A 16,684-nucleotide genomic window follows, 5' to 3' on the forward strand; every position below is an offset into this window, starting at 1 on the left:
AAAAGTCCAAACAAAGAAGTTTACTGCAAGTTTTTTTGCAAATATTCATATTTCCAATATAGTCATTACAAAAAATACCAAAGAAAAATCCGTCTTAAATTTTCAAGAGTGATAATTTACAAAAAAAATAAATAGTTTTACTCTAAGACAAGACACTTGTCTAGTATTATGGTCGGCAGCAATTCTCAAAAGTCCACATTCCTGGAGTGATGAACATTTCAATCCACTTGAAGTCAGGCTGGATTCTTTAGAATTTTTTTCCCCTCTACAAACTGAAATAAGACTGTTTAGAATGTGAGAAATACCATTTCTTTCCTTTTTATTTCTCTCCCATAGAAAACTAAACATGTAACAAGAATCTGGCAAACTGGACGCCATCATGAATTAAGTTCTGTAAGAACCTTCTTGGCATACACTTAAAACAGTGAAAACGTAGATACATTTTTGGAACAGTAACAGAACATTTTGCACATGATTTAATAGTAACACCCTTTAAGCAGGGCTTTCCCCCACCACACCCTGTTATAAAGCTAACTGTCCTCAAACGTGGCAGGGCTCGAGTTAAAAAGACAAATATACCAAGGCCAATAATACTACAGCTGTTATTACAGTGTACCTGACTCTGCAACCTTCACTCATGTAAAATCCTTCATTCACAAGAGCCTCTTCAGGTAGGACCTCTCACATGAGCAACTACCAAATTAACAAGGAGTGCAAAACTGAGGACTTAATATTCCAGGACATGTTGTAAGGTGTTTGTGGTTTTGGAGTGACTAGCATCCCATACCTGCTCAATTACTATTTTGACTATGGCTGTGTTTTTCCACATCAAGAAAAAGTGGAAATTCCTATGAACTTGCTGCTAAGTGTAAACATTGTGCATCTTGTTAAATATTTTATACAAAGCAATGATCATATACGGGAAGTGCCATAAACTGGCACGCAGCAATATCTCACAGGAAATCACATTTTTGGGCCACATTTTGGGCCACAAAATGCATCCCGGATGCATCCCACAAGAAATGGTTCTTAAAAATGGTAAGTAATCAACTGAGCAAGCAGCTAGGCCTTTAAACAAAAGGACTTCAGAATATAAGAGCACAAGTCAAAAAAAAAAAAAAAAAAAAAAAAGGAATTCCCTTGCTTCTAGAGGAGTCATGTAAATATACTTTTCGCTGTCGTTTGATGGATTTGAGGCAAAAGATGATTAAAAAAGTCTATGACATTTGGTCTATAGCTCAGTACTGTAGCCTTTGACTGGAGTACATTTGCAAAAATCAAACCTGAAGGAAAAAAAAGAACACATTGCATTTTTAACGTTACTTCCATCTTCATGGTCACTTTGACTTTTCTGGGTCTGGGTTTTGGTTCGAGTAAATGTATAATGCAAGTTATAGTTCAAGATGTCAGTCTCCACTGCCCTTTCCCCATACCAGACAAGCTCTTTATCACACCAAACCAGAGTCTTTGGCCATATTATAGAAAATGCCTTTCTTCTGCAGTAGATTGGCTGGTGAATCACACTCTGCAACTTCACCTTTATCAAGGACTATAACTCTAAAACAGGGAAGGGGAAAAAAAAAGAAAGTTAGAATACACCTTACCATAAAATTCCAGTGAATACACGCAAGTGATCTTACAGAGCAGCTCACATCTAACAAAACAAACTTCTAGGGATATGAAAGAATTTTAAAGATGAGCAGAGATTATGTCCTGTACCTCACCAATCTCATTTCAGATGCACAGAGTTATTCCGCTTCAACAGACTAGGCCAAGACACTTACTGTAGTGGAGAGGTAATAAAAACAGGACGGAAGTAAGAAAACCAGAGTACCTGGTTAAACACTTCCTTGCAGCTAGCTACCCTTCAGGTCACCCAAGCTGAGGGCTACTGCTCAAGGCCCATAGCTTTGGTGCTCCTTCTCTCTCTCTTCAAACAGCTGGAGAGCCTGAACTAGTTCTAAGTGTAATCTAGAAATTCCTGCAGGTCTGATGCAGCTAAAAGGATGTTTTAGTTCCCCATTCCTGTGAAGGGAACTGTGGAGAGAAAGCAAGAAACCACTTTTTGGAAACTGTCAAGTGCTGATCTTTACCAGTCAGTGACAGAATAGAGAAGATGACTTGATCCGATTCTGCTCTCGTGCACTCCTGGCAAGTTTGCTACGGACAATGGAGTTACTTAACTATGGCCAAGGGCATAACTCAACCCTCAGAATCCTTTGGTTTGAAACAGTGGAAGCCAGAGGGAAACTGTGAATTTTATGCGAGTGCAGTCCTAGCAAAGAATAGGAGAAAGTTATTTAAAATTTGGACCACTGCTCATGTGGGTTAACAGCTCTGTATGCAACGTAAACAAGATAGGGGCAGCATGTGTTATTCTTCTTTAGCAGTCACATTTCTTTACCTTGTATAGTCCATAATAGTGTTTAAACGATGTGCTATAGTCAAAACAGTGCAGCCTTCAAATTGAGTCCTTATTGTTGACTGTATAAGATCATCAGTTTCAAGATCAACCGCTGCCGTGGCTTCATCTAGAACCAGAACTTTGGACTTTCTAAGCAGAGCTCGAGCAAGGCACACCAACTGACGCTGTCCAACACTTCGTGAAAACAGAAAAAGTACTATTTTCAGAAACAACTTAGCACCTTTAGCTTCATACCTTGTTGCCTGTAAAATCTCTTCTAAGTTTCAGATGCCAAAATTCCAGTCTGGTACTACCTCAGTGTAAAACTGAAGCAAGAGCCACACTGGAGAAATTCTTATTATAGCTCCTACACAGCAATTAAGCTTTAATGATGTTTTAGCCAGTACAGATTGTGATGAAGTCCACAGCTCTGTATCTGCACTGGTTTGGAGGCAGTTTGCAATCAGCATGTTGAATGCTGCTATTTACAATTAAATATTGCCCAATAACAGTGTTATAACTGCAATAAGAGAACTGCATTTGTTCAGTGAAACAAATTGTGAACAACTACAACAGATAGCATCTAAAACGTGCCTAAGGATGGTCTAGCCAATAAATACTAGCCTTAAAAATGCACCAGGAAATGGTAAGGAGAATACATGTAAAACTTTAACTTTACCGTACTTGCAGAGAAAAAAAAAAAAACAATTATGTCCTATCCATTTTTTAATTAAACTTCCCCAACACAAGTATTTCAGGTATTACACAATGAAGAAAAATTCTGTATCATTAGTCATGCTGCATGCCAACTATGTAGATGTTTAAACAGAATGTAGGGTCTTTGGGACAGGAATCTCCTTTTATTGGGGAAGTAATACTAAATCCAGCATTTGAAAAAAACAGAAAGAACACACATATACACCCTTCTCAAATGTTAAAAAGTTATGCTCTTTGACATGAAAAAAGGTAATCTTACTATACCTTAGATTTTCTCCACCTTCAGAGCACTCGTGATTAAGTTTGTCAGGAAGAGATGATACAAAATTTTTCAAGTGAGCCAGTTCTAAAGATGTCCAAACTTCTTCATCAGAGTATTGGTCAAAAGGATCGAGATTCATACGCAAAGAACCAGAAAACAGGACAGGATCCTATGTAGGAAAATGGCACAGGATCAACAATTCTGCATAAAAGAGACTATGGCAAGTAGTCCTGAAAGATGTTATCCAAATGGCAAGGAAAATGGCATAGTTTGTAGGTGACTGAAGGGATACAAGTAAAATAAGGAAATACAAAAGCCTGATTCAAAATCAATTAAAGTGAATAGAAAAGTTCCCATTAACTTCACTGTGCTTTGGATCAGGGCCTAAGAAGGGCATTAGTACAAAAATCCAGTTTGTTAAAGCAACAGTATTTTAAAGAAATTACTTGCAATACTGACAAGAACATCAGACCTACCTGAGGAATAATAGTGATCTTGAACCGCAAATCGTGGAGCCCTATTTTTGCAATGTCAACTCCATCAATAATGATTTGTCCTTCAGCTGATTCATTGATTCGAAATAAGCCTAAAGTGAGAGAGGATTTCCCAGCTCCTGTTCTTCCAACTATTCCTACCTGTTGGAAAAACACACAGATGGAAGTTACCAATTGAATTCAGCTTTTCCCCAAAGTGAAAGTACTAACAGGAGTCTCCTTACAGCAGATGCATTTTCAGAAAAATGTAATGCAAAACAACTTAAGAAAAAAAAAAAAAAAAAAAGAGAGAGTTGTTAGTATCAGCAGCCAGAAGGTAGAGGAAGTCTTTGCAAATGGAGATTCTTCCAATAGCACATTAAAATTCAATGCCACATAGAAGACCCGTTTGATTTCCCTAGAGAAAAACGCAAGTGTGGTGAACGCATGTGGTAGAAATGTTAAGGCAGTTCAAACTTGTACTTTTTAGAATGGTGTTTCATAGCCCCAATTTTGAAATGATAAATTTGATGTTTTTATTGTTAGTTTAGGATATATCTGTATTTCACATAGCACTTAATCATGTGTTACCACTTACTAATCAAATATGGAAATTTCCCATTTTTTCTCTTTCTGTGGCAGGTATTACTCTAGAAAGGACTTGTTTATTTGAAAGTAAAACAAACAATATGCTAACCTGTGTAACCGCAAGTATAAGTCATTAATGTGTTATAGATCAGAACTATTAAATATCACACCAAAGTCTCACTTTTCTAGCACACACGCAAGTTTTACTGTATTGTTTTGCTTATGTTTATTAAACAAGGCAATTAGTTCAAGTCTGTAATATCGCAGCTTGTGTTTGTACAGAGAAACATCATGAGCTCAGGCAGGGGAAAAAAGCTTAGTATGCAGACAGCACCTCTATCTCCCTCTGGTTGCAGGTCTTTATAAGATTAGAGCCCATTATAGCTGCCAACTAAAGAATGCATTCTTGCAACCCCAGTAGCAGAAGCTCTATCTATCAATGCTAACAGCCCCAGGGCTCAAAATTCCTGCGTCAGCCCAATGTGATGTCACTATACATATACACCAGCTTGTAAAATTAAGTGCTTGTATAAAATAGCAGATGTGGTGCTTACCTTCTCGCCTCCATTTATGGTAACATTTATATTTTTCAGAACCAAGTCCAAGTCCTTCCGGTAACGTAAACCATAGCCTCTGAATTCCACTTTCCCTTCGTGAGGCCAGGTGCTTGGAGGAGCAGTGTGCTGAATGCTCCATTCAGCCTGAAAGAGCAGTCAGATAAGTAACATGCACACGACCCTTTCACGGCCCCTTTAATACTTGACAAACCCTGATCGAGTTCTAAAATAATCCATCCTGGGAGCCAGGATAGTGGGGAAAAAAGGCAAGAGTTTAGTTTTTGAAGAGGGCTGTGCTGGAAACACAAGACAGCAAATCTAGCTGTGCAATGAAGACAACAAGCCTGCATGATGTAATCAAGGGCAATGGTTCTGCAGTCCACTGTGGTCAAGGAGAAACAGGACATAACTAGAAGCAGCTTGCCCAAGAGACAGAACTGAAAGCTTTACAAGACCACAAGATGAACAAGTTCCGTCTCTGCCTTGAAATGGATTGTAAACAGGACAGAACTTGAACCATTCTGTATATGCTAGTAGCCCCAGACAATGAGACTTGCACTCATTAGCAGTTCAAACACAAGCAGTGCATCCCACAAGATCTATGACACGAGTCATTGAAAGTTTCTAAAAAACCAGGAAGTTTCATTAGGTTTTGTTCCAAAATCCCAACTCAGGTCAGGCTCTCCAAGCAAGTTTTTTGCTTCTGGTTTTGCAGAGACCAAAAGCCACAAAAGGCAGCCACAAAGAATTTACAGCGCTTCACATATAAAAATAGGCTCAACTTGGACTGAAACACAAGTAGTCATCTTCCTTCTAACCCAAAAAGAAAGTAAAAACTCTTCCTCCAGGAAAATGAGGTGGATGAGGCTTTCATCAAACAGAAGAAGTTTCCCGATCACAGGCCCTGGTTCTCATGGGGAATTTCAATCCCCCTACATCTGCTGGAAGGGCAAAACAGCAGTATAAAGACAATCCAGGAAATTGTTGTAGAGCATTGGGGACAACTTCCTGGTGCAAGTGTTGGGGAGACCAGCTAGGGGCCACACTCTTCTTGAAGGAAGCTTGGAAGTGGAAACTTGGGAAAAACAACTAAGGAGGAGTATAAGAGTATTACTCGGGCATGGAGGGATGAAATCAGGAAAGCCAAAGTGCAACTGGAGATGCAGCTAGCAAGGAACATGTGGGCTGTGTGTAGACGAAATGAGAGGCGTGTGGGCACGACACTTTAAAGTGGGCTAAATGCTTTTGCACTGCTTTAATGGTGTCAGTGTTTGTACGCATTGGCAGCGTATTGCACATTAATTCCAGCTGCCGTAGCACATTCGTCGGCATAATACGCCTTAAATGACTTGGGGCGCAGCAAACAAACTCTTTCGAGGAATTTTAGTTTGCTGCCCCTTACAGCCACAGAGCGAAGCACCAGGCTCCATGCAGCTCTATGGCTCTGCAGGAAGTCCTGTAGGCAGCCTGGCAGCAGTCCGGGAAAGCAGCAAGCCTGATCTCCCCACCCCCCGAAACCTGTCTGCCTGAGCAATGTGGGGGCATGGTGCTTCCCTCCACGGCTGCAGTGCCCTCCAGGACTGCCCAAGCTGGGTGCCTGCGGGTGGGCTGCAGGGGGAAGCACCAGCCCCCCCCACAGCCCAGGAACCACTCTGACCGCCAGCAGCTCACCCTCCCCTCCCCACCGGAGCGGCAGATAAGTCAGCAGGGTGTGTGCACAACACAGGGGTTTAATCAGCCCTGAACTGAAGCGGTATTTTTAAAACCCACCACTTCAATTTAGGGCCCCCATTTCGCTTACACACACCCGTGAAGGGTAACAAGTAAGGTTTCTACAGGTATGCCAGCAACAAGAGTAGATTCAGGGAAAGCGTGGGTCCTTTTACTAAATAGGGGAGGAAACCTAGCGACAGAAGGTGTGGAAAAGGCTGAAGTACCCAATGCCTTTTTTTACCTCGGTCTTCACAGACAAGGTCAGATCCCAGATTACTGTACCTGGCAGCAGTTTTGGGAGGAGGTAAGCAGCCCTCAGTGGTGGAAGAACAGGTTAGGGACCATGTAGAAAAGCTGGATGTGTACGTGTCCAGCCCCACGGGCTTGATGTACCCAAGGGTGCTGAGGAAGTTGGCCGATGCGATTGCAGAGCCACTGACCATAAACTTTGAAAACTTTTGGAGATTAGGAAAGGTCCCAGACTAACGGAGAAAGATAAATATAGTGTCCATCTTTAAGAAAGGGAAGAAAGAGGATCCAAGGAACTACAGCCTCTCCTCAGTCTCTGGAAAAATCATGGAGAAGATCCTCAAGAATCCATTTTGAAGCACGTGGAGGAGAGGATCATTAGGAACAGTCAGTATGGATTCACCAAGGGCAAGTCACGTCTGACCAACCTGATTACCTTCTATGAACAAGATGACTGGCTCTGTGGATGTGGGCAGAGCAGTAGGCATGATATAACTTAACTCTAGTAAGGCTTTTGATACAGTCTCCCACAACATTCTTGCAAGCAAGCTAAGGAAGTAAGGGTTCGATGAATGAGACTACAAGGTGGATAGTAAACTGACTGGATCATCGAGCTCAGAGGGTAGTGGTCAATGACTCAGTGCCTAGTTGGCAACCAGTATCTAGTAAAGGTGTCTCAGGGATCAGTCCTGGGGCTGGGTTTGTTCAATATCTTCATCAACAACCTGGAAGATGTGACAGAGTGCATCCTCAGCAAGTCTGAAGATGACACCAAGCTGAGGGGAGTCGTAGATACATTGGAGGGTAGGGCTAAGAGTCTGAGGGACCTAAAGGAATTGGAGGATTGGACCAAAAGGAATCTCACGAGGTTCAATAAGGAGAAGTGCAAAGTCCTGCAGTTTGAATGGAACGATACCATGCACCCAGACAAGCTGGGGATCAACTGGCTAAGTGGCAGCTCTGCAGAAAAAAACCTGAGGATTACACTGGACAGCAAGATGAATAAGAGCCAACAGTGTGCCTTGCCTTTGTTGGGAAGAAGGCTAACAGCATCTTGGGTTGTATTAGTAGGAGCGTTGTCAGCAGATCAAGGGAAGTGATGATCCCCCTCTATTCAGGGCTCATGAGGGCATATCTGGAGCACCGCAGCCAGTTTGGGGCCTCCTACTACAGAAAGGATGTGGACAAATTGGAGACAGTCCAACAGAGGGCCGTGAAAATGGTTTGCGGGCTGGGACACATGACTTCTAAGGAGAAGCTGAGGGAACTGTAGAAGAGGGGATTTAATAACAGCCTTCAGCTATCTGAAGGGTGGTCCAAAGAGGATGGGGCTAAACTGTTTTCAGTGGTGGCAGATGACAGAACAAGAAGCAATGGTCTCAAATTGCAGCAAGGGAAGTTTAGGCTGGATAGTAGGAAAAACTTCCTCGCTGGGAGGGTGGTGAAGCACTGGAACAGGATACCCAGGGAGGCTGTGGAATCTCCATCCTTGCAGGTTTTTAGGACCTGGGTAGACAAAGCCTTAGTTGGGATGATATAGTTGCGGGTGGTCCTACTCTGAGCAGTGGGTTGAACTAGATAACCTCCTGAGGTCCCTTTCAAACCTAATTTTCTATGATTCTACATATGAAGAAAAACATTTTGCACGAATGCCAGAAAATCAGAAATGGAGTTTTGCGCAGCTGCTTTTGTTAATTTAGTACAGACTAAACAGAAAACATTCACTAGAAGTAAAAAATGCCTGCTATGCTGTACTCTGCCACGAGAGGGCGTTCTCAGCATTAAGAACTAAGGAAACATCTAGCTCTTTAAAAAGGCCAATTAAACATTAATATCCATAAATTCCCTTGTCAGTAAGAGATGGGATCCTATACACAAAGCAAATTCAGCCCAGTGGAGCAGCAGAAAACAGCTTACAATATTCAAAGATGAATACTTTAGTTTGGCCAACAGTGGCATTTTAAGTGTTTAATCTTCTTCTTGCCCTTCTTTGTTAGCATTACAACACAAACTCTTTGTGTTGGGGAGGTAAATAGCAGGGCAAACCCTGTAACATAATTCCTGTGATGAGAGCCCCACAATGCGCTAGCTATAGTGGCCCATTCACTGTACCTCTGTCTCCATTTCAGAATACTCTTGGATTCTTTCCACAGCAACAATGTTTGTTTCCAGCTCAGAAGACATGCGGACCAGCCAGTTTAGGTATGTTGTAATCTGGCAAAAAATAAAAAGAAATTAAGAAAAGAAAGAAAGAAATTCCTCAGCATAGAGTTTACAAGTGGTCATTAACACTAACAAGCAAATACTGACAGAAGCATGACCCCCACCACACCCAGTTTCAGTGGGAGCTGTATAACTATATCATGGAGTAGTAGTCCTTGGCCACTCCTGCAGTCACTAAACCTGCGTCTCATTTGTTCCACCAGACGCAGGTCACAGTATTAGTTTTGTATTACTGATGTAAATGTAATTTTTCTTTTTTTCTTTATAGCCCCTCACACACCAGCAAGACCTACACCTCCAAGCTCTTTCAAGACTCATATGGTAGCATTTTCTCTTTTGCACGTTCCTCACCAGTTTCCTTCTGAAATGTGTTCTTTATTTCTATTAGGTCCCTTGGGATTCAATCCATAGAAGACTACATGCAACTAATCTGTACTAAGCATACTGTCATATAGTAATAGAATAATAAACAGAGTGATGAAGTCTTAAACATTCAGAGGAATTTTAGATAAGTCACCTGCAGGGAATAGGACACAGAGAGACCAACTAGTCCCGGGCTTTTGCGAGCAATCACTGCAAACAGTGCCGCAAAGAGAACAATACAATTCCCCACGCACTCCAGCCGGACAGCCAGCCATCTGCAAGAAGAAAACATTTAGTTTTCCAGAACGTGTGGATCTGGCGCACAAAGTAAACCTGTATTTTTCCATGAAACTTGTTTTTAAAACTAGTGATACTGAGGTGTTTATATCAGTTCATCCTTATGATCTTCTGGGAATTGGTAAAGTTGTAACGTATTATAAAATGCCGATGACATTAAGCATATACATGCCTATTTTAACCCTAAAATGACTGCTCATTGAACAACCACAATTAAGCTAGACTTGTAAACCGTATTTTGAGGAACTCAAGGATGAATTTCCAGTAAAAGAAAAAAAAAAATCCAGCTCTGACCTCACTGCCCATATACAGCCTTACCTATTTTAAGTGGAAGGCTGTCAAATATGAACAGTAACCAAACTCTAAAAGATGGGATGAAAAATAACACATGCAGCATTAAATTTGGCATCCTAGTATTATATAAAGTGTTTTAGAACCATATTTGGAGTTTTCCTACCAAAGCTTCCTGTCAAAATCAACCAACACTGGTTTTGTGAAGCAACTTTGTACTCCTAGAAGCAAGGAGCAAGGACAGTGGGACTGGGATCTTGTTACAGTATTCTAACCCAACATTTTGGCCCCTCTACCTGTTTGCGACAATGCTGGGGAAGTAAGCTTTCTGATTCTCGTCCACTTTCGTGTCATTCTGCCGTATGAAACGCTGCTGTTCTTCAAAGGCTCGAATGACACTGACCCCCAAAAGGGTCTCATTGAAGTGAGAATAGACTGGAGAGCGACTGACAGATTCCAAACGTTTCAACTGGCGAGAGGTGGCCACATAAAATCTCTGGAAATCAAATCAATAGTAAGTACAATCTGGAGATGGATTGTAAAGGGAATGAAAGAAAGAGAGAGAAAAATAAAAGAAAAAACTAACTCATGCTCAACCCCAGACTATTCCACTAAATAAAAGCAATATATTAGGACCTATTTTAGGAAACCCAATTTACTACTTTGAGGATGCATACATTCAGATTTCAAGGCCAGAAGGGACCATTCAAACACAATATAGGGCAGGGGTGGGCAATTATTTTGGCTGGAGGGCTGCTTAACAAATTTTGGTGAGCTGTCAAGGACTGCAAAGGTAGCTCTGCCCATTGACAAGTGCCCCACCCCCTGGTTGCCATCTTGGGACTGGTAGTCTCACCCCTAACCCTTGCCACTAAGTCCCTTCCCTTGCCCCAGAAGTAAGGGGGGGGGGGGGAGGAGAAGGAGAGAAGGTGTGCCATGGTGTGGCAGAGCCAGGCCTGCTCATCCCATCTTGGCTGTGGCATACATTTCCCAGCTGCAAGGCCAGGACTCTCATGGCGCAGCAGGGGACCAGTGCAGCCTTTCCCGGCAGAAAGCGGTTCCAGCTGCCTGGCCAGGACCCACACAGCCAGGCTGTCTGTGTTGTGCTTTGTGGTGCGCTGGAGTGCCAGGAGCTGGGGAAGTCCTGAGCCACCAGGCTGGGCCAGCTCCACGCCTCCACGTGGTGCTCCTGGCAGTCTAGCTAGGAGCAGCACATGGAGGTACAGAGCCGGAGTTCACCAGTGATCCACCCCCACTCCCCTGTGGCCCATTCTTACCTGAATTTCCACTTTCGGATGGAGGGAGGGCTCGGAAACAGCCACAGCTAGGCTGAGGCTGGGGTTGGTCATGTCACAACAAGAGCCTGAGCTGCTTGTTGCAGCTGCAGCCTCATCAGGTAATAGTCTAAATTTTACTGGAGCCCCGCAGGCTGGATAGAATGGCTTGGCAAGCCGGATCCAGCCCATGGACCATATTTTGCCCACCCCTGATCAGGGTTGATTGACACAGGGGTCGGCAACCCCTGGCACACGTGCTGAGCGTGGCACGTGAGGCCATTTTGCTTGGCATGCCATGACCAGCCCTGGCCCCGGGTAGCTGCTGCCAGCGACAGAGCCCGGGCTGCTCCTAGCAGGACTTGCAGCATCCCAGCAAGCAGCGGGCAGAGTGCGAACAGCTGCACTGGGCTCATCACCTCAATGCCGGGAGCAGGGGAGAGACCAGGGCTGCGCTGCCTCAGGCCCCTCCCCCACCTCCCGCTCCAAGGCACACCTGCATGCGCCAGTGTGGAGCTGATGCTGGAGCCCGGCGCAGCTGGTTGGAGCCTCCCGGCTGCAGCCGGCCACGGCTCTGGGGAGCTGCTGCCAGCTGGGATCCCAGGCTGCTCCCAGCAGGCAGCTGGGATGCTGCAAGCCCTGCTGGGAGCAGCCCGGGCTCCAGCAGCTACCCAGAGATGAGGTAGCTGCTGGAAGCCACAGAGCCCAGGCTGTGGGGCAGGGGCACAAGCAGGACATCCTGCCATGTAACCCTTGCCCTCATTTTGTTTTTCTGCCATGCCGGCACTCCGGCATCTTCCGAGGTAGGCGTTGTGGTGTTTTTCGGCACTCCAGCCAAAAAACGTTGCCTACCTCTGGATTAACACATAGGCAAACAAGGCACATGCCTAGGGCGGCGCTGGTCTTTCCCTCTGCAGTGGCAGTGCGAATGGCCCTCTTCCCTTCCCCTCTGCTGGTCTTGCTGCCACAGCAGCTGCTTCCTAGAAGTGACTCCAAGCCCTATTCCCCATGGGCAGTAGTGCTGGGGTGGGTCTCAACTGGCCCAGAGTCCACAGGTTTGTTTGCACAGGGCCCATTAAAGGGTTAATCTAGCCCTGGCCCTGATGTAGGGCATCTTTGAAGACTGAAGATTAAAATCGCTTGTTAGAGATTTTTTTTGTCTCCCTATATATGCTTGTTTGAAAACTCTAGGATCCCAAAGGCAAGCTGAATTTTTGGATCACACACTAAATCACAAGCATGAAATATTCTGCAGCTGGAATGAAGCAAACCAACCCACTAACAGCAGTGTAAGAATAAGCTTACACCCATAGCTGGATTGCCTCCACAGGGCACAGGAGTAAAAGGGCAAAGCCAGCATACGTAAATTCATAACACACAGGAAGCACAGCAAGAGTAAATGCTTGACTGCACAGCCACTTTCTCTTTTTTAGACAATTATCTTTCTGACCAGGCATGCACTTTAAGCCTGTGCACTTCAAAGGGCACTCCCCACTTGGGTTATACATACTTGAGTTTCTCTCCAAGTAGCAATAGGAACAAATGATCAATGAGAAAATTCTCTATGAAAATCCCACAAACTCCTTACAAATCCTTACAAACTCCCACAAGATTTTTAAAAAGCACTATTAAATATTACCATTATCTACTACACAGCAGCTCTAATGGAATGATCCAGGACAGTAGAAGACATCCCAGTTTTAATGGTGTCTGGTAGGGAATGCTAACTACTATCAATTCAGTGAGCTTAGACAGACCATCCACAGTGCATTTCATGAAGTACCCAAGAACACAGTCAGTCAAACATGGACTCTGGTCATTATCTTATTAAAATCCATTCAAGTGCAGGATCAGGACAGAAGAACTGACAAGAGGTAGCAGATACTTCAAAAGCTCAACAAGAGATGTTCCCCACCTGCACAAAGAAGTAGATGAATCCCAGGGGTGGAATTACAACAGCAGCTAATGGTGTGGCCAGCAGGATGATGATGCAGGCCCCAATGACATTAAACAGGGAGCCCATGAACATTTTGATAATCTGAGGTATCATAGAGTCAATGGTATCCATCTCCTTAGAAAACCGGTTCACTAAATTCCCACTAGGCGTTCGTTCAAAGAAACTCATTGGAGACCTAAGGACATTGTGAAGTAGGCCAAGGTGCAGGTATCGTGAAGCAAATATCCCCCCTATGGACACAGCCATTGAGTAGCCAAACACAGCAATACCTGGAGGAGAAGAAAAAAAAAGCAGAAGAGATGCAGATTTGATCAACTCTCCCCTTAAAAAAAAAAATCTTTCATGATGTTTTCCTTAACATAAAAATACCTCAATTCTGAGTCAGTCAGTTTAGTTTACTGCAATTCAATTAGGTTCTTCCTTTGAAAGGCAAGAGTTTGTGGTCTTAATTATTTGGACCAAGTGCTAAAAAGAAAAAACTCTAAAAATATAGGGGCACACTGAAAGAATTTTTTTGCCTTTTCATATGCAACTTCATAGAGTATTCGCAGACAATCTGGGTAAACCCTGGTCCCTTTAAAACAAAAAATGGACCTCATTTCTTTCTTTTTGAAGGACCAAATATGGCAATTCAGTTAAAAATGTTGTGCTGTTTTTGTTCAAAATAGACACCTCCCAGCACCATCTAGGAGCCTTCTCCACAATGCTATGCAGAGCAGGCATCTTAATCCTGACCTAGAAGAACCCCTTCCATCAGGAAGAGGAGACTTCAGTCCACATGGCTCAGTCAGTCTTTGGCTTCTCCTCTAGAGCAGCCAGCACGATTGTGAAAGACCATCTTGTTGGGATGCCGGGAATCACTTGACAAGAAATTGCCGCAATACATTCACGTGAGTTACCGTGGACAGAGATAATTCACTTCAAGTAGGTGCAAAAAGCATCACTGGTGATAGAAATGTATCACACTACTGGTATTTGAAACAAATTACATATTCATTTTTATTCTAGCTGTTAGAAGGAAGGAGCCCAATTCACTGGCTGAATGTTGCACTGCAATTGAAACTGTCTCATTAAATAAATAAATAAAAATCAATGCAAATTTCAGCAAAAAAGTCTTCAGCAAGCCTTTGTTACAATGCTGTGGATACCAAATTACCAGGGATTATTAGAAACATCAGGGATAACATTGGCTTTCATGCTGAACTGATCAGTTGAAATAAAAAGTCCACACAAACCTTGAGAAATTCCCAGTGCCCCATACACTCCCAGCCTGAGGTGTGTGTGCTGCTGAGTTCCATTGATAACAGGATCATCAGTCCATAAACTTAGCCAGTAGTTGGAGGCCAGGGAGGCTATATGGTTACATATAAAAAGGAAGATGCTCAGGAAAGAGATTAAAAGTCCAATTGCCTTCATGTATTCCCAGTACACTGCTGCCTTTACCTAGAGACACAAGAAGGGAAGAGGGGAAAAGATCACTTAAAAGTTTAAGTACTGATGATTCCTTTACATTTAGCAATTACCCACAGGATCAGTCAGCATGCCAGTTTTGTTTTGTTTTTAAATACCTAATAGCCACGATCCAGAAAAAACAGTGCCTCATACCACCACTGGTGCCACCTCTGAACCAAATGCTCTGCAACAATTAAACACTGCCCCTCTTACAGGTGGTAAGAGTGAAGAGAGAGAAAACAACTTGCCAAGGTGACACTGGAGACCTATGCAGAGCCAAGGATAGAACTCAGCAGTTCCAACATCTGCTCCTGTGCCTTAACCATAAGATTATCCCACCCTTAATAACAGGATATAGTTCACGTGGAGTAGGAATACTGTGACAAAAGGAAATCGGGGAGCCAAAACTAATAACCAGTGCATAAGAACAGGGCTCCCTCTAAATGTATTTGATAACTTAAAGATGAAGTGGAGTAGCTGGCATTTATGCTGCATCAGAACTGCCATCGTCTCTGAAGATGCATTCAAATCTCTCATGAGAAAAAAGAAAAGTTGTAGTAGGCTTCAGGACCTGCATTTTTCATGGAAACTTGGTTTTAATCCAACTGTTTCAATGTCAGCCTCTCTAAATAGATGACTGGGTCACTAAATGTGTTGCAACCTTGCAGCTTCTTTACAAGTTAAAATTAGCAGCTCAAACTTTCATGTCAACTTTGGAACCATCACTGAAGAGTTTAAAAAAAAAAAAGAAAGAAAAATCACATAAATGTGCATGAAACTGATTTCATTTGACACTTTGCCAGCCTACAAACAACTCTGAAGTTCAGCTGAATGCAGGGCGCACTGAAACAGTTATAAACAACCTCCTAAACCATGCCTAGTCCCTCCTTCACATCTGTTGCATGCTCCTCCTCCTTTCACTTCATTGCCATTTTAGCCAAGTTGCAGGGATTTTTGATCAGTTACATTTGTGGGCAGGGTACAAAAAGAGGAAGAGGTTCATTCTCACCCTTCCAGTTTTTGCTGCGTCAGCCTCAGTTAGTTTCCAAGTGTTTTTGTCTTCTGCTGCCTTCTGGAGCTCTGTTGTACTATTCTGCTGCAAAGATTTCCCTGTTTCTCCACTGTATGTAGATGAGTTACTGAGTTGTCTGTTTGAAAAACAAATAGTTTTGTTTAATGATACAAAGGGACCAGTTGCTTCACAGGCAACTAGATTCCAATGGGCTGGACCTACAAGTCTAGATACCAGCATATTCTGCTTTAGGGTAAATCAGGCAGACATTCCCTTATCAAGTGAGTATACGCAAATGCTCAGCATTGTGGCCCCAACCTCCATGCTTCAGAGTCTGTCCCTAGGCACAACTCTTTTGTAGTAGAAAATAAGCGTTTCTACAGAACTGGCACAAGAGAACAGATTAACACACCAGAAAGGAGTTTTGTTCGCTCCATCAAACTTAATGAAGAACAACGAACATCAACCTTTCTGGATCCTGCCATTATATTTTGCAGATTCTGGGATTCAGAAAGAAGTCATCTCAGTCACTGCAAGTGGAAAGTTAACACCCCACCTCTTCCACATTCTTGAACACACCTTAGAATTTACATTAACAACCAGTCATCTTGATAATGTCCATCCTTTATAATGATCAACTAATAGGTACCCTGGTAAGAAGCCTCTCGCATTGTATGCAGCCCACAAAATGGAGAAGCCTGTAGCACAGTAAGGTGAGATTTACAAAAAGGCTATAAAACGTTCATGGCATGAACTTGTTTAAACACAATGGACACTACATGGTGTAAGCAGTCCTAAATGCTCTCTTTGGAGGCATGAATGTGAGAGATGCTATTTTTCCAAGTCTTTGTT

At 43.1% G+C, this 16,684-nt stretch overlaps 1 protein-coding gene across 6 annotated transcripts in view; it reads right to left on the reverse strand.

Moving 5' to 3' along the window:
* LOC102378532 (multidrug resistance-associated protein 1) overlaps positions 1-16,684 on the reverse strand; it is an 87,103-nt gene continuing 70,419 nt past the window's right edge. For all 6 annotated transcript variants that reach the window (XM_025206426.1, XM_025206424.1, XM_025206423.1 and 3 more), the window contains 11 exons: positions 15,830-15,968; positions 14,604-14,811; positions 13,327-13,637; positions 10,434-10,633; positions 9,704-9,824; positions 9,076-9,177; positions 4,999-5,145; positions 3,860-4,018; positions 3,386-3,552; positions 2,405-2,599; positions 1-1,557 (listed from right to left, as the gene is read on the reverse strand). In XM_025206426.1, the coding sequence (XP_025062211.1) occupies positions 1,449-1,557; positions 2,405-2,599; positions 3,386-3,552; positions 3,860-4,018; positions 4,999-5,145; positions 9,076-9,177; positions 9,704-9,824; positions 10,434-10,633; positions 13,327-13,637; positions 14,604-14,811; positions 15,830-15,968 (1,858 nt within the window). In that variant the 3' untranslated portion in view covers positions 1-1,448. The remainder of the gene's footprint in view (positions 1,558-2,404; positions 2,600-3,385; positions 3,553-3,859; positions 4,019-4,998; positions 5,146-9,075; positions 9,178-9,703; positions 9,825-10,433; positions 10,634-13,326; positions 13,638-14,603; positions 14,812-15,829; positions 15,969-16,684) is intronic.

The sequence above is a fragment of the Alligator sinensis genome, unplaced genomic scaffold, assembly GCF_000455745.1.
Source record: "Alligator sinensis unplaced genomic scaffold, ASM45574v1 scaffold927_1, whole genome shotgun sequence".
Classification (NCBI taxonomy): Eukaryota; Metazoa; Chordata; order Crocodylia; family Alligatoridae; genus Alligator; species Alligator sinensis.